The sequence below is a fragment of the Chrysemys picta genome, chromosome 2 (genome assembly GCF_011386835.1).
Source record: "Chrysemys picta bellii isolate R12L10 chromosome 2, ASM1138683v2, whole genome shotgun sequence".
In the NCBI taxonomy this organism is placed as follows: domain Eukaryota; kingdom Metazoa; phylum Chordata; order Testudines; family Emydidae; genus Chrysemys; species Chrysemys picta.
The window spans coordinates 288,352,051-288,369,701 of record NC_088792.1 but is presented as its reverse complement, the minus strand read 5'-3'; the positions used below and the strand labels follow the sequence as shown (position 1 = coordinate 288,369,701).

At 49.9% G+C, this 17,651-nt stretch overlaps 2 protein-coding genes across 7 annotated transcripts in view; one reads left to right on the top strand and one right to left on the bottom strand.

Moving 5' to 3' along the window:
• Nucleotides 1-17,651, top strand: part of PPP1R16A (protein phosphatase 1 regulatory subunit 16A) — a 69,396-nt gene that overhangs the window by 36,820 nt on the left and 14,925 nt on the right. For 3 of the 6 annotated variants that reach the window (XM_065586402.1, XM_065586401.1, XM_042861310.2), the window contains exon 3: nucleotides 14,739-14,809. The exons of the other annotated variants lie outside the window; for them this stretch is intronic. In XM_065586402.1, coding sequence (XP_065442474.1) covers nucleotides 14,739-14,809 — 71 coding nt within the window. The remainder of the gene's footprint in view (nucleotides 1-14,738; nucleotides 14,810-17,651) is intronic. 6 annotated transcript variants of the gene reach the window in all.
• On the bottom strand, nucleotides 4,329-6,867 carry LOC135981865 (uncharacterized). Its single transcript, XM_065586407.1, has 2 exons — nucleotides 5,893-6,867; nucleotides 4,329-4,898 (listed from the first exon to the last, which is right to left on the bottom strand). Exons 1-2 carry the CDS (start codon nucleotides 6,467-6,469, stop codon nucleotides 4,423-4,425), a joined length of 1,053 nt encoding a protein of 350 aa, XP_065442479.1. The 5' UTR covers nucleotides 6,470-6,867; the 3' UTR covers nucleotides 4,329-4,422.

Sequence of the window (17,651 nt, the reverse complement as noted above, 5' to 3'; positions counted from 1 at the left end):
AACTGGGTTTGTTTAGTTTGGAAAAGAGAAGACTGAGAGGGGACATGATAGCAGTTTTCAGGTATTTAAAAGGGTGTCATAAGGAGGAGGGAGAAAACTTGTTCACCTTAGCCTCTAAGGATAGAACAAGAAGCAATGGGTTTAAACTGCAGCAAGGGAGGTCTAGGTTGGACATCAGGAAAAAGTTCCTAACTGTCAGGGTGGTTAAACACTGGAATAAATTGCCTAGGGAGGTTGTGGAATCTCCATCTCTGGAGATATTTAAGAGTAGGTTAGATAAATGTCTATCAGGGATGGTCTAGACAGTATTTGGTCCTGCCATGCGGGCAGGGGACTGGACTCGATGACCTCTCGAGGTCCCTTCCAGTCCTAGAATCTATGAATCTATAAGGAGTGTTGTTTAGTGGATAGAACATGAGATTTGGGGCATTTCTATCATTGGAGCTGCCAGTGGTCATTCTCTCTCTCTCTCACCTTGGGCATGTCACTGACCTCTCTGTTCTTCAGTTCATCCATCCGTAAAGTGGATGTCCTTACCTACAGAACCGCGTGGGCCCCTGAGCCCGAAATGGGTATTTGTAAAACAATGAAATATCCTTGAATGAAAGGAGCTGTGCAAATGCAAACAATTATATCAAGAACTCCTCTTTATTCAGATGTGCCAGAAATCTGGGCAAATACAGAGCTCGGTCATTTCTAGCTCAGGTTGAGACGTGATGCTGGCCTGCCTTTGATGGCCATGAATGCGCTCGGGGGCCCAGGGCAGGCAGTCACCGGAAGAGAGCAAAGAGATTGAGTCAGTCTTGGGCATTCTGGGGAAATGGTGCAAAGGCCAGAGACTGACTGCCTGGAGGTGCCCCGAATGCATTAACCTCTGCAGATTGTGCTCGGCCACACGCAGCTGCACAACCCTTAGCACGCAGCCCAGTTTGGGACTGCAAACCGGTTACGTTGTGGCCAGAGGGGCGGACTTAACGGAGCTGCTTTGCCTATGCCCATCAGCGCTGAAGGCAACACTGTCAAACCTTAAACAGAAATCAGGTGATGTGGCAGATTCACAATCGCTGTTTCTGCAATCTTGGTAATGAGTCTGGGGATCACTGTGACTGGGGGGCAGTGGGCAGCACGGTGCTGAGTGGGCAGTGCCCAACCCACCTCAAAGCCAGCATGAATGCTCTGTGTGTACGTGGTAAACCCTGCCAGTGGATGAGAGATTTGCTTTCTTCATGCTTGCAGCTTGGTGGCAGGACCAGCCCTGTCAGTCACTAGCAGCGCCCCGCCCCCTCAAGTTCCCACAGGGCTACCTGCCTCCCCGGTGGCTCCCCCACCCTTCCCTGCTGCCAGGCTTTCAGCAGGAAATGCCAAACTTGAGATTTTGACCAAGGTCTGGCTTAGAGTCTGTCTACTTCTCCGCCACATCCCCGCTGCATTCGCCTTTTGGGGAGATTGTCCCCTCAGCTGTTTCCCCTCCCGAGGCACTAGCTGTAGCTGGTGCCCTTGCAGATTTCTGGGTGGGAGCTCTACACCAAGAAAAGCCAGAGGCCAAAGGATGGGTCTGTGTCTCCTGCTTCCCCCAACTTAGTCCATGTCTTACTGGGGAGCTCAGCCGACACTCTGGGCAGAGTGCCGTTTCCCTCACAGCCCAGTCTGGGGAGGATAACCTCAGCCGCCCCCTCTTTGCGCGGGGAGCGAAGCCAGAAGGGCAGTGCACCAGATGGAGAATTGTGCTGGAGGTCCTGCATCCCACTCCAGCAGCCAGGCATCTGACTGCAGCGCTTCGCTGCCTCCTTCCTCTGTGCTTCCCCGCGGGTCGTGGATGGAGGGCACTGAACACAGCACTAATTCTGCCAATGCCAGAGAGTGCGGTAAGGGGCCTTCAGGCCCAGCTCCCTCCCTTTCTATAACAGCGCCGCCCCCCATATTCCAGGCTGAGATCTCCTGGGGAAACACAGGCCCATCTGGATCCTATGCTGTAGAGAGGGGTAGAGCTTTGGGGGAGCCCGTCCCTGAGGCCTTGTCTACACTACGAGAGTAGTTCGATTTTACTTGCATCGAATTTTTGTAATCGATATTGCAAAGTCGAACGTGTGTGTCCACACTAAGGACAGTAATTCGACTTTGTGCGTCCACACTAACGGTGATAGCGTCGACATTCGAAGCGGTGCACTGTGGTCAGCTATCCCACAGTTCCCGCAGTCCCCTCTGCCCATTGGAATTCTGGGTGTAGCCGGCAATGCCTTCTGGGTAACAAAATGAGTCGAGGGTGCTTTTGGGAAACTGTCGTCATCCGTCCATCACTCCCGCCCTCCCTCCCTGAAAGCGCCGGCGGGAAAACAGTTCGCGCGCTTTTCCAGTCATTGACAGCGCGGACGCCACTGTACTCCGAGCATGGAGCCCGCTGCGACCATCGCTGCAGTTGTGGCCGCTCTCAACGTTTCGCAGCTTATCATAAAGGTTTCCCTGAGGCAGATGCAGAAAAGTCAGGCGAGGAGGCTACGGCACCGCGGTGATGTCCTGAAGTCTGAGAGTAGCACAGACCTGTCAGAAAGCAGGCGACCCAGCGCCGAGGACATCACAGTGGCAATGGGTCATGTTGATGCCGTGGAACGGCGATTCTGGGCACGGGAGACAAGCACTGAGTGGTGGGACCGCATAGTGCTGCAGGTCTGGGATGAATCCCAGTGGCTGCGAAACTTTCGCATGCGGAAGGGAACTTTCCTGGAACTTTGTGAGTTGCTGTCCCCTGCCCTGAAGCGCAGTGACACCCGGTTGCGAGCTGCACTGAGTGTACAGAAGCGAGTGGCCATAGCCCTGTGGAAGCTTGCAACGCCAGACAGCTACCGGTCAGTCGCGAACCAGTTTGGGGTGGGCAAATCTACCGTGGGGGTTGTTGTGATGCAAGTAGCGAAGGCAATCGTTGATGTACTGCTGCCAAAGGTAGTGACCCTGGGAAACGTGGAGGCGATCATAGATGGCTTCGCAGCGATGGGATTCCCAAACTGCGGTGGGGCCATAGATGGAACTCACATCCCTATCCTGGCACCGGACCACCAGGCCACCCAGTACATTAACCGAAAGGGATACTTTTCCATGGTGCTGCAAGCACTGGTGGACCACAGGGGACGTTTTACCAACATCTACGTGGGATGGCCGGGCAAGGTTCATGACGCTCGTGTTTTCAGGAACTCTGGTCTGTTTAGACGGCTGCAACAAGGTATTTACTTCCCGGACCACAAAATAACTGTTGGGGATGTGGAGATGCCTATAGTCATCCTCGGGGACCCAGCCTACCCGCTAATGCCCTGGCTCATGAAGCCCTATACTGGCGCCCTGGACACTGAAAAAGAACTCTTCAACTACCGGCTGAGCAAGTGCAGAATGGTGGTGGAGTGTGCTTTTGGCCGTCTCAAGGGGAGATGGAGAAGCTTACTGACTCGCTGTGATCTCAGCGAAACCAATATCCCCATTGTTATAGCAGCTTGCTGTGTGCTCCACAATCTCTGTGAGAGCAAGGGGGAGACCTTTATGGCGGGGTGGGAGGTTGAGGAAAATAGCCTGGCTGGTGATTACTCACAGCCAGACAGCCGGGCGATTAGAAGAGACCAGCGGGAAGCGCTGTGCATCCGGGAGGCTTTGAAAGCAAAGTTCCTGAGTGAGCAGGGTAACCTGTGATTTTATAGTTTGTGTACTGAGAAGCTAAACCTGCCCCCGTTTCTTTACCCAGGTAATGTTGACTATCCTATCCAGTTACATACCCCCTTCACCCCCCCTCCAACACACGTGTCGAAATAAAAATAGTTCTACTTTGTTAAAGCACACCGTTTTCTTTAATACTGTTTTAGCGGGAATTTTTTAAAACTGGGACGCAGACTGTGGTGCGGGGCGGGTCTAGTGTTGTGATGCGAATGCAGCTTCTAAACTCAAGGATTGACAGGCTCCGCTGCGGTGGGATGCTTGTTTCAACGGAGCCTGTCACCCCTCCTGATCGGGACTGTGTGTATGGGAGGTCTATTTGACTTTGTGGCAGGGGGAGGACGGTTACAGATCCCATGCTGTGTGGCTCTGTGATCCTGTCTAAGGACCGGCGCTTAAGATCTGTAACTGCCCTCCCCCGCCACAAAGTCACAGAGCAACCCACCCCCCCCCAACATTACATCAAAACAACCTCCCAGACTAACCGGGGCAACTAGTCACTGCATCACTGCACTGTGTATGTGCCCTGCTGCTGTGCCTGCCCCCGACTATGTACCCTGCCAAAGGAGACTGTCCTGTCCAATTTCCAACCCCCTTTCCCCTCCTCCTCCAAAAGAACATGATTGAAACAGTAGTTAACAGAAACGAATTTTTTATTATCAACTACACATGGCATTGGGAGGTGAAACTTGGACGTGGGCTTGTGTCAGGCAGGAAGGAAAGAACTTTTCAAATTTTGGGAAATGAGAGCCTTCTGCTACTAGAGCTCTCTGCAGGGGTGGAGTGAGAGTTAGCAGGGACTCTGCCGCCTCTCCTTCTTTGCACTTTGGGTGAGGTGGGTATGGGACTTGGTGGCGGGGGAGGGCGGTTAGAGATGGACTGCAGCGGGGCTCTGTCCTCCTGCCTCCGTTCCTGCAGAACATCCACAAGGCGCCGGAGCGTGTCCGTTTGCTCCCTCAGTAGTCCAAGCAGCGTTTGAGTCGCCTGCTGGTCTTCCTGCCGCCACCTCTCCTCCCGATCCATGTTGGCTTGGTGCATTCGGGTCAAGTTCTCCCGCCACTGGGTCTGCTGTGCTGCCTGGGCTTGGGAAGAGGCCATAAGCTCAGAGAACATGTCCTCCCGTGTCCTCTTCTTCCTACGCCTAATCCGCGCTAGCCTCTGGGAGTGTGATTCCAGGCTAGGTTGTGAGACAGTCGCAGACGGGGCTGTGGAAATGGGAAAAAGGGAGTGAATTCCTCTGAAAGATAAATGTAGTTGTGAACAAAGAACATAGTCTTTCTCTGTGAACAAGACCATGCACAGCACCTTTCACATGCGCACTCAGCACAAGGTCGAATTCTCGGCCTTCGCATTCTGTGCCTGGGGTCTTGAACAGCACATTTGAGAAGCGAGGCAGCACAACGGAATTTCTGTTGCAGGCAGACATGGTAAGCCGTACACTTGTGGCAGTTTAAAACTTTTATATTACCACTGGCCTCATTTCACATTTAAATCAATGTCAGTCCCTGCTGCCAGCAATCCGGCAAGCGGGAACTCTGCCCCTGTCCCACCCCCTCGCGGCTGTCCCCGGGAATGATCCCTTTCGGCTGCCCCTCTCCCGCCTCCACCGCGTGGCTGCAAACCAGCGGTGACAGTTCTGTAAAGGAACGGGAAAGCAGTCCCAACACTAACATTCCCCTACCTAATTAAAAGCAGGTCACCATGGCCGACATCACCCTGATGAGGATCTCCGAGAGCGACAAAGAGAGAATGCTCCGGGAAAGCCTCCAAAGACCAGGGCCGTATGCCGCCCTGCTGTGCAGAGCAATGATCCCCGAGTACCTGATAATCTCGTGGCGCGGCAACGTGTCGTACTTCGGAGGACCCAATAAGGCCGCTCTCCCCAAGAACCTCATGCAACGGCTTTCAAGTTACCTCCAGGAGAGCTTCATCGAGATGTCCCAGGAGGATTACTGCTCTATCCCCGCACATATAGACCGCATTTTACTGTAGCTGCAGTAGCAGGGAATACACAGTAGAGCGGCTTGTGCAGGACAATCACTGAAAACCGGACATTGCTAGATTTCTTTTCAAAACTTGCACTGCCCCTTACTAAACCGTTAAGCGCCTAGGGCACACTAATCATGAACAACCCATTCTTTTAATTGTTAATATTCCTGTTTTGTTAAAAATAAATGTTTAGATGTTTACAACACTTACTGGCTGATCCTTCACCAGATTCTGTGTCCGGGGTAATGGCTGGGGACGCTTCGTAGGGGATCTCTGTAAGGGTGATGAAGAGATCCTGGCTGTCGGGGAAATCAGCGTTGTGAGAGCTGCCAACTGCCTCGCCCTCCTCATCTCCTTCCTCATCTTCCCCGTCCCCTAACATGTCTGAGGAACCGGCCGTGGACAGTATCCCATCCTCAGAGTCCACGGTCACTGGTGGGGTAGTGGTGGCGGCAGCACCGAGGATGGAATGCAGTGCCTCGTAGAAACGGGATGTCTGGGGATGGGATCCGGAGCGTCCGTTTGCCTCTTTGGTCTTCTGGTAGCCTTGTCTCAGCTCCTTGATTTTCACGCGGCACTGCGTTGCATCCCGGCTGTATCCTCTCTCTGCCATGTCTTTAGAGATCTTCTCGTAGATCTTTGCATTCCTTCTTTTGGATCGCAGCTCGGAAAGCACGGACTCATCGCCCCACACAGCGATGAGATCCAAGACTTCACGATCAGTCCATGCTGGGGCTCTCTTTCTATTCCCAGACTGCATGGCCATCACTGCTGGAGAGCTCTGCATCGTTGCCAGTGCTGCTGTGCTCGCCACGATGTCCAGACAGGAAATGAGATTCAAACTGGCCAGACAGGAAAAGGAATTCAAATTCAAATTTTCCCGGGGCTTTTCCTGTGTGGCTGGTCAGAGCATCCGAGCTCGCACTGCTGTCCAGAGCGTCAACAGAGTGGTGCACTGTGGGATAGCTCCCGGAGCTATTAGCGTCGATTTCCATCCACACCTAGCCTAATTCGACATGGCCATGTCGAATTTAGCGCTACTCCCCTCGTCGGGGAGGAGTACAGAAGTCGAATTAAAGAGACCTCTATGTCGAACTAAATAGCATCGCAGTGTGGACGGGTGCAGGGTTAATTCGATTTAACGGCGCTAACTTCGACATAAACGCCTAGTGTAGACCAGGCCTGAGTCTCAGGCCAGAACCTTCCTGGAGAAAGCCAGAAGTGTTCCCGTGCAGGAAGGGAGACACTAAGCCCCACCTCTGTGGGGGCAGAGAGGTCACTAGTCACTTGAAATATTTTTGGAGAAATATCTGTGCCCAGTCTTTCTCCCCACCTCTGAAGCAGGCTCCTAGGGGCAGACTCCCAAAGGGGAAATATATCACCACCGGTTCCCCTGCTCACCTACAGAGAGTGCTACGTGGCAGAGCCATGCGGAAAAAAACAGGCTACAGACCTGCTGGTTTCTTTGGATATGTGCATGTGAACACACAAAAGTGAATTCTTCCTCCTTATGGGAGAGAGGCCAGCTGTCTGGATCAGAATTAGGGGATCCAACAATAATATTGGATAATATATAAGGATCGACTCTTACAGGCAGTGTATTGGGAAACTACGGAGGTCTGCAGCTGCTGTAGACAAGGGGTAGCTGTCTATCCCGCTCCTTATGCTCCTTTAGAACAGTGGTTCTCAACCAGGGTCCCCTGAGCAGGTTTCATGGGGGCTGCCAAGCAGGGCCAGCGTTAGACTCGCCGGCGCTCAGGGCAGAAAGCCAAAGCCCCACCGCAAGAGGCCCTGAGCCCTGCCACCCGTGGCTGAAGCTAAAGCCTGAGTAATGTAGCTTTGTGGGGCCCCCTGTGGGGTGGGGCCCCAGGCAATTACCCTGCTTGCTACCCCCTAACGCCCGCCCTGGCTTTTATATACAGAAAACCAGTGACTGTGAGATAGGTGGGCCGAGGAGTTTTTATAACTGTACGGGGGGCTCAGAAAGAAAAAGGTTGAGAACTCCTACTTTAGAAGACGTAATAGGGGGCTGGGGGGTTCCTGCCACCTCTAAATAACGGGAAGTATTGGGCTGTCCTCTCCAGCTGCTGCTGCAGGTCACCATACCCTAATGTCCAGGCTATTGTTCCTGGCTTCTGCTGCAGGTTCTGTTTTATATGGGTTCTTATACCATGTTGATCATCGTAGCTTGACCTGCATCACTACTGCTACCTCCATCTCCTCCTCTCTGTAGCTGGCCATGGAATGAGAAGGGGGACAACAGCCCAGGCCTGGAAGAACAAGCAGGCACCCACCATTTTTCTTTCTAGCCCCCTGGCCTCCATGTTATAAGGCTGGAAGGTTCTTCAGGTTGCAGCCAATCAAATTCAGCCTGGTGTCGCTAACAAAGGTAACGATGGCTCTTGTCCCAGCTGGTCAAGGACACTCAGCGTTTCTCCGTAGGGGAGATTTTTACCTGAAAAAGTGACCGCCTCACCATACAGGTCCTTCACAGGCACAGGCAAGTGTTACCTCAGCCCTAGTCCCCCGGGGGCCTGGAAGCTGGCAGGTGGTCTCAGACCAATGCCTCCCCCTCCCCCCAAAAAATAAGTATGAAGTGTTATCTGAGAGCGTAAGTGCCTTTGCCTGCTCTGGCAAGCAATGCCAACGTGAGTGAGCAGCACTGCAAGGGAGGAGGGGTCCCTCTCGACCTGCCAGTCCCACGGCATAGTAGGATAGAAATCAGTATGACAAGGGCACGTGGGGCTTTGGGCAAATCACTTCCCAGCTCTTACTCATACAGTGGGAAACTTTTTGCAAAGCTGAGGCTGTTGCGAGTCATCGGAAAAGCTGACTGACTATCCTGGCTCCTGACAGATGCTATAGCAAGGAACCCGGGTCACATGGCAAGTTGAAGCAGTCCCTGAAGTACGACAGGAGAAAATACCATGCTGCAAATGGGAGCTAGAACAAGTGCAGGATGTTGGGGCGAGGTCCACAGCTGCCCTCCGTTACCTCAGAGCTGTCTGCGTGACCCTGAACCAGCCCTTTCTGGAGTTAGACCCCGGATTATGGGCGCAAAGGGGACACTGCAGAGGCGGTAGAGTTCCAGTGGGAGATTTATCTTTGCGTTCCCATGTTACCATCCCTCAGATAATTGTTCCATTCTGCCACTGGATAGCAAATTCCCCTCCTCCCCCAACATGGATAAACACTATTTGATCTGACAAGTGCTCCCAGGGTCTCTTTCAGAATCATGGTAGTATTAATACTGGTTTTGAGGAAGAAAGAAATGTACTTTATTTTCCTAGACAATTTTTTCTGATCATGGCGCTGTACAAAGAGAAAGCTGAAACGCAGTGATACAGTTTCTGGAGTATCAAGGGTTACATTCTTGTTCGGATTGTGACAGTCAACCCATCTGATGGGGTTTTCATGAATAAGCTGAGAAGAATGTGATCCGCCCTACCCCAGAGAGAAATAACGATTCCTGATCTAAGTGGAGTAAGCTTCCTATCTCTGCATCGCCCCTCAAGAGGAAGGCGAAAACCAAGACTGAAATGGCAGAAGTTAGAAGAAGCAGAGTGGAACTTGCCCCCTGAAGCATCCAGTCATTCAAAGTCAACTTGAGGGGCTGGTGATTGACCTGTTGGCAAATGGAAACAGCAAAGTGCCTGTGGCCAATCCGTGTGTCAGGACCTGGGAGGGGAGGTGGTGAATGACCTCTTGCAAAGCTGGGCAAAGTATCTGCTCTACGCCTTTTCCACTGGTCCCCAGGATTGTACAAATGATCAAAAGCAGAGAACAGCAGTGATGCTGTTGAAGAAGTTATGGCTCTCTGGTCTGTGGGCCTTCGGCTGTTTCTAGCTCATTGTTTGCTATTACCAAAACCAGTTCTCCATCCAGGAGGAGACAGATTCAAAGTGGGTACTTGGACGAAGTGATTTAAAACGCTCATGGACCCTCAAAGAAGTTGACAAGTAGAACTTATTCTGCTGGCTGTGCAAAGTGCATAGCTTAACTAGCATGTAGCTCAAATGAAGCTTAGCCATGAGTTCCTCCAGGAGGGCTTCCGTGTGGGTATAGGAGTGCCAAGCCCAAAAGTCAAGTCTCAGGAGTATAATGTTCAAGAAAAGGAAGTTTTGTATGAATCCCGACGTTAAATATTCCATGAGGGTAATGACCCACAGGACCATAAAGCACGACCGTGGAACCTCATACCGCTCCTTATAGCATTACCCAGGTTGAACCCCTGCAGGAGTTGTCTTGGTTTATTATTCGAGTAGACCTCCTGACAGCTACTGTCTCCAATCAGAAGTTTTTGAAGTTGGGAGCTTTCTTTGATGAGACCCAGTATTGTGCTTCTAATTCAGACGCGTAGTTCTGAACTGTCAAGGCATTGATTCCCAGAGTAATTTCAGACATTTTTCTTTCTTCTGTTAAGCATCAAAATACAGTGCACTGTATTTTGGAGCACTGACAGTCTTTGGGTAGAGAAGTCTTGTCTCCTGTATTGAGATCAGTTAGGTGGTCATCAAAACATGCATTCACCATAATGCTATATATGGGTCATCCAGTCTTTATCCGATGCCTTTTTTGGAGGGCTGGGAGTGGGGAGCAGAAATCTTCTCCACACCTTAATGCCCCGGGGAATATGGAGGACATGTAATATACTTGCTTTGGGATGTTCATATTTAAAGGATGATCCTGCTTTCAGCCCCGGAGGCAAACTGCTGTGAAGATCCCAGTGTAAGGGATTTGTGGACCTTACACAAGGAAGGATAGGACAATTCATCTGTACTGACCTGAAAACTTCCTTTCTGTGAGTAATAAGGTCCACAGATCAGGCCCACCCTGGGACAAATGGATCAACCAAAGTAGAGAGAGAAACCGACAAACAAAGATTCAGGTTTGTCTCATAGGGGGAATTCTCCATTCTCTGCAATAAGAGAAATCGTTGTGCTTTTTCCTGAAGGTCTGTCGTTCAGGACAGTAGAATTGAATTCTCCTGGCTTTGGAAGCTCTCTCAACTGGAGGGAATGTCAGAGGGCAGGGCATTGCCCTGCTTGCCAGGGACTGACAGGTCTGGTTCTGCGCCACGCTGTATGCAGGCTGAAGTACCTATTGTAACCACTCCTAGGAGCAGGTAGGCCCAATGGTTTGAATAAAGACCTTAGATCCAAATGGCTCCTTGGTTCTTTGGTAATTCTGGCTGAGCCATTGACTCAGCGTGTGACCTTGATAATCCACTTGATCTTGTGCCTTTTTTAACCCAGCTGGAAAACTTGGTGAAGGAACCTCCCTAATAAAACCAGTAGTTGCTTTTGAGCCGTTTGTTTCCCAGGGAAAGAAATCACATGATACAATAACTTTTATTTTGGATGGCATCAGTGCATGATCTCCACACCCTCTGCAGAGTTGAGTGGCAGAGAGAGATGAAGAGATCTGGGCAAGGGAGAAAAAGAGATGGTTTTTTTATTGTATTCCTTAGCTTTGCTTAAAGCACCTCTGGAAATGTCTAGATATTTGCATATTTGTATAAAAATAGTTTGACCTTTTAAGGAATTGGACAGAGAGTTCCAGGCACTAGGAGCTGCAGTGGAAAAGGCTCTTGTCTGATTAGAGGCGTATCATGTGACAGGGCAGAGATGATACATGAATGAGGAGAGGAGAACAAAGAATGAGTCAGGATGCAGGATGTGCTGGGGGAAGGCCACCAAGAGCTTGAAAACAAGCAGAATTCTATTCTGTTTAGGGGCTTTATCTGGCCCCCGACACCCTAGTGTCCGAGTGCCTCCCGATCACTAATGGATTTGATCTTCACAGCCCCTCTGGGAGGCCAGGGACTGCTATCCCTGTTTTGAGGACAGGAAGCTGAGGCACAGGGTGGCATAAGGGACTTGCTTAATGTCACTCAGGAAGTCTGTGGCTGAACTGGGAATTGAACCAGGTCTTCCAGCGCCTGGACCTAGATCTGCTTTGCTTTGCTTTTTAAATGAGATCTGAGCCCAGTGGCATTGCTTTGAGCCTGAGGGGCAGGAATCCCATTTCTTTGTGTCTCAGGAGAGTGGGCAGAAGCATCCTGGGAGATCTGAAGAGCTGGAGCTCGGGGAGGCTGAAGGCAGAGAAGAGGAGGACAGGGCTGGGGACTTCTTTCCAAATCATCATTCGTCTGACTCTTGAAGAAGAATGTAAAACAAAGGCCATGAAAACCTCCTATGCTGTGCTACTGCTAGCAGAGGGCACACCTAGCTGTGGACTCCTGGGAACAGATTGCTTGTGGGCAAGATAGAGAAGAACCTTGTCTGAACCCTTTGATACACATTGTTATTGGTTTCTCTTGGTCTTAGTCCAAGGATAGCATCTCCTGCTGGCTGTGGGGGGAGAAGCAGCCTGCACAGATGCAGACTTCCTCTTGGGCACTGACCAGTTGAACCAGTTCTTTCACACTCTCCAGGAACTAGTGGTGTTTCCAAAATAAGCAATGCAAAGAAATTCCGTCTGGAGTCCGTCATTCTCTAGTTTGCTGAGGCAGCTCTCAAGTGGAGGGGCTCTGATAAGGTGAGAGGATTACCTGCTTCACAGTCCTTGACCAAGGCTCATCTCCATGCCACCCACGGTGGATTCTGTCACATGAGCAAAAGCGGATGTATTCCTAATGCGGGGCAGTCAGTGAGAGATCTCAGAGCCCTCTCAGTTAATCTGGCTTTCGCTTAACTGTGACCACAGCCTTATAATCTCCTTGGGTTTGTTTTACCGCTTTACCTGGGGATTTAGAATGATAAACATTCAGAGATGGGAAAAGATTTTTGGATCATCTGATCCTTGCTACAGGGACCAGTGCAAGACTCTTCCTTACTCTGATGACATCTAGTGTTTTGTCGAGGCTAGTGTGAAATGCTTCCAAAGGTGAACTGCAGAGCAACAGACGTGCTGATTTCCTTCTCTGCTGGGGGGGCTGGAGCCTAATCAGTTAAGTAAGTCTAACTTGGGCTCTTTGACACACTGTATTTTCCTTTTTTGCCCACTCTGGGTCTGAGATTGGTGGTAATTCAGTCTCCTTGGGAAATAGATCTTGTCTTTAACTGTTGGTTTTACCTTCCTCTGCCCATCACTGACCTTTACTTTTAAAACCTGACCTCACCCTATCTCCACCCCACTCAGTTTGGTGACTAAGGCATAGTCTATCTTAAAACCATAACCAGGGCGGGGGTCTACTTACAACATGGCTGTCCCCTGACTCAGCTAAAAATGGTCAAAAACTGTACTGTAGATTGGCGCTTACCTGTGTCCCTGTAACTGGTGAAAGCCTTGGGCAGTCCAGCATCTTCACTCAATTACAGGCACACAGCCGAGGTCCTGCCCATACTGTAGCTTTAACCATTTACTATCAGCTCCTGTGTCTCCGTTATTAGTTGTAGCACAGATTGTATCTCCCAGTGCTCCAACATTCCTGGCTAGACAAAAGAGGCAGCAGTAGAGGGTCTAGCACGATCTGTGCAAAGAAAACCTGCCATGTCCCTAACACCCCAGTGATGAGAGAGACAAGGGAGAGGACGGGTGATATGTTTTATTGGACCAACTTCACTTGGTGAGAGAGACAACCTCACCCATTGTTTCTCTAATCTCCTGGGGCCAAGACAACAACACCCCGTAGTACTCCAGGGATCGACATTTTAGATCTCCAACTCCTGGTCCTATAAAAGGCTGTCGAACAAGGCTTATGGAAATACTCCCATATCTGGCTGCTCTGGGTCTTCTACACAGTGATGTGGCTTGTGAGTGTGCGGGTCCCAGCATACGAAGCTTCCCCTTAAATCACCCTTCACTCGAGAAGGAGCAGATACAATCTACAGCCCATTTTAAAATCAAGCCACGGTACCTGGATCGAAGTGCCTGTGGCAGTGAATTCCACAGGTTAACATCACACTGCATAGGGCAGAGTTCCAGTCTTAATGTTGATAATTTTGACAGATCGTATTGATATTTACTTTTAAGCAATTTTTCTATTTTTATCCATTTAAATTTTCACTGTTGCACAAAATGATGGGTTTTAAGCATTTTTTATTTGTATTGATTTAAATTTGTGGGACGTTTATTGGAGAGCTCAGACAATTATTTCATGACAACAGAGATTGAGATTCAAAAAGTTAAAGCTTTATAACTGTTAAAACTCAAATTGTCCAACATCACATGTCAAAATATACAAATTAAATAGCCTTCCACCAAACCCCAGCAAGTTCTCAAGTAGCGTTTTTCTTAATTTGCCTCTCTGTAAATTTCAGTTATTATCGTTGGAAATATTTGACGACTTGTGTGTGTTCAGTGAAATCAACTTTTACTGATAAAAATCGAAGCCTTTCCATTTCCTTTCATTCCTTTAGTTTCCTTTTCAACGTCCTGTCCTTTAATATTAAGGTGTCTCTGTGTTCTCTTGCTAGTAGACGGCTGTGAGAAGGAAGAGGGACTGGCCAATTTGATGATGTCCTTGCAAAAGCTGAATACCTCAATCAAGCCCCCCTCTTTCCTTTCTTCTTTCTAACCCAAGTAACACTCCTCTTTGCATTCTCTCATTACATTTAAATTCCCCCCCCCTTGACCCCTAATCACCCTCGATTTCTTTCTCTGCAGTTCTTCAGTCTCTGCTCTCTCTTTCTTGAGGTCAGGCCATCAGAACTCAATTCTCTTTCAGTCCAGGGCACCTGCTGGCATGCAGGGGACCACCCAGTCTTTTAGGGGTGAGTTCTGTTTCTAGGTTGCCCTGAAGCAGACATAAGAGCTGTGTGTGCAGTGCAAGACACGTTTCCGTTACAAGGGGAGGTTCTTGCCCCTGTGCTCTTCAGGACTGAGGGGGGATTTTCAAATGCACATGGCAGCTAGGCACATAACTCCCACTGAAAGTCAAGGAGAGTTAGGCACCTGACTTCCATTTGTGCCTCTGAAAATGTTTGGCTGTGTCCTCTCTCTGCCTTGATTACACCTACCAGCAATCCCTCTGCATCCCCCTGCCCCAGTGACCCTTGTAGCTTCAGGTGAGTGTGTGGAGACCCCTGTCTAAAAGCTCTTTGTTTTTACAGTTCGCCAGTTCCTTCAGCGTGGCATCAGCCCCAATTTGTACAATGAAGATGGCCTCACTGCATTGCACCAGGTAAGCAGCCTTCCCAGTTCCCCGTCGGCAAGAGCCCTTTTCAGCTACCGAGCCTTCCCCGCAGTCCGTTCTTCTGCCACGCTCACTTTTCAGTGTCCAGTCCCCGCACTTCTCCTGTTCAGTACTCGTCTTGCATCCCCCAGGTGCTCTCCGGGCTCCTAACTTACCTTCACTTCCTCCAGCCGCATTGGGTTGGGAGGCTGTGACATCACCAAGGCAGTGCCTAGCCAGTCCTGTGCTAGTAACTGAGGCAGAAATCTGTCCTGACCCCCCTTCTTCCTCTGTCTCCACCTTCTAGCTAAATGTGTCCCTCCTCACCTGAGTCCGGGACACTGCTCCCCAATCCCTTACTGTGTGGAGTAGCTGCACCAACTATCAGACATCAGCTTTGCAGGAGGGAAGGGCCGAGAAACAGGATCAGTATTTTTCTTGGTCAGGACGGCTTTAAACTGAGTTGAAGCTGCAGGTTCTAGTCGTGACTCTGGAGGCACCACCTGGTGGTTCCAGAGGGATCATTCCTATTTTCTTATCCCCCAAAGCCCCAACCCCTTGGATCCTTGAAATAAGAGATGCTGGTGCCACAGGCGACGACATCGCTCACTGCAGCTGTAACTGCTTCTGATGGCCTAGAGCTGGGCTCTCGAGACTTGGAAGAAAAGGCAGACGGTGGGCCAGAGTTTTCTCATGTCTTGGGCTGGAAACACTAGTGAGAGAGGGACCGAGTGTCAACTGGAAGCCAGAAGGTGGTGCTTTAGCAACCACAGACATGAGAGCAGCTTGAAAAGAAGGTAGATTTTTCTTTCCCAACGAACATATCGTAGAAATTAGGGCCTGAGTTTATCACTCACAATGGTTCCTGCACTTCAGAGCATTTACAGTCTCTCTCAGTGATGATGTTAAAATGTCTGGCTCTTCTCCAGCACCATCCAGGGCTTCTCAAAGTGATTTCTCTCTCTCTCTCTCTCTCTCTCTCTCTCTCTCTCTCATATCTTCATGACCCCGCTGTGATCCAGGGAAGTTCTACTGTTCGGAGCCAGGAATTCCTTTATAGCCCCAAGCCCACCATCGGTGCTTTTATCTATACCTGTCTGCCAAAACAAATGCATTTTACAACTTTGACACTGAGGTGAAGTGACTTTATTCACTGCATATTCGTGATAGAGTTGGGAATAGAACCCAGGAGTCCTGACTCCTAGTTCTGTACTTTAGTCACAAGCTGGTCCTTCCCCAGCAAACTTTGGTCTAAAGGTTACAGGTGATCTGGTGAATAGCTGGTTTGGATCCATTACGAATTAACATGGAATGAACCAAAGCAACTGAAACTCATAATTGCTAATCATGTATATGGTATATCTGCCACAAACCGTAATCATTGGTACCTCCTATAGCCACAAAAATCTTCACCGTTCCAGTCCAGTCACTGATGGCATACCTAGCAGCCTTGACTCACCCCCGCCCCCCCCATAGTATCATGCTTGTAACTATAGAGCTAAGTACATAACCAAGCAGTAAAATGCAACGGGGCATTCACACCTAGAGTGTCCTTGGGGCAACAAAGAGAGAGCTAATGAGCAATAACTGTGACCGCAGCAGGCACTTCCGAGGGGCTGATGGCTGGCTCAGAGCAGTTAATGGGCTGAGACACAGCGGAGTCTCCTTGCTTCTCTTCTGGGAATTCTCTCCATTCCTTCTCTATTCAGACCTCTGCTCTGAGGAAACAGACTCCGGCCCCCTCTCATCATCTGACTTCTCGCCTTTCCCCGTCCTTGCCCGTTGCTGGCTTGTGCACTTTTTCGTTACGCTCAGGTTTAGTGAAACTCTTCCACAGACTCGCTTGGTCGAGGCTTCCACTGGCAACTGAACTCGGAGTCCAGTGGCAGCATTTCAGTGAGCCGGAGCTAGCCGCAGCCACCCTCACTTGTAATAAGTAGAAGGAGCTGGTGGAGGCTCTGCTTTGAAATGCTCCAGCTTGAGCCGAGGATCTGTAACTACGCTGGAAAAAGAGCCAGGCATCACTGTGGAGGGGCCAATAAAAACCGTTCCTCAGTGTGCAACAGCAGTCAAGAAAGCAAACAAGCAGTTAGGATGTGTAAGGAAAGGGATGGAGAACAATGCTGAGAATACGCTGGGGCTGTTCTATAAATCACGGGTAGGACACGCTCACTGGCCCTCCCTACGGTCAGTGCAGGTCTCTATCCCAAGAAGGACATGGCAGAAATAGAGAGGAGGTTCAGATACAGATGACAGAAATAGAGACCTGGAAAGAGTTCTGTAGGAAGGGGTGAATAAGAGAGGGTAAAACAGGTATACAAAATACCACATGCTGTCGAGAAAGGCAGCAGGAAAACAGAAGTGCTGCTTCTCATAATACAAGAACAAGGGACAGGTAATCAAAATGTAAAGTGACAAATTTAAAACAGGTGCTGATTTTACTCGGTATGTACTACCTCTAGCTAGCATTAAAGCAAAGGGTTTGCATTAGGGTTGGACAGTTAAATGAGCAGTGAGAACATCCACAATTAGAATAGATAGGATGAAAACCATTGCAGGGCTATAAACTCCCCTTCCTCAGGGCAAGAGCCAGCCACTGGGGTAAGGAAGAAACTTCCCTGATGGGCAGGTTATTGTGTAATTGTCCACTGCAAATTTTCGTCTTCCTCTGCAGCAGCTGGTGTTGGCCACTGTCCCAGACTCAGTGATTCACTTGTCTCATTTGGCATGGCAGTTCCTAGGTGTGGATAGTCTGATGTAGCCTGAGTGTGTTTGCTTTGATTAGCTGCTAAAATCCTTGTGAACGCTGCATGATGCTCCTGGCAGCAGAGAGAGGCTGAGTGACCAGTGT

Coding starts and splice junctions, on each gene's coding strand:
- LOC135981865 (XM_065586407.1), bottom strand. CDS start 6,469: ATGCAGAGCTCTCCAGCAGTGATGGCCATGCAGTCTGGGAATAGAAAG. Junction 4,899..5,892: donor ATCTGGTGAAGGATCAGCCA/GTAAGTGTTGTA, acceptor CCATTTCCACAG/CCCCGTCTGCGACTGTCTCA.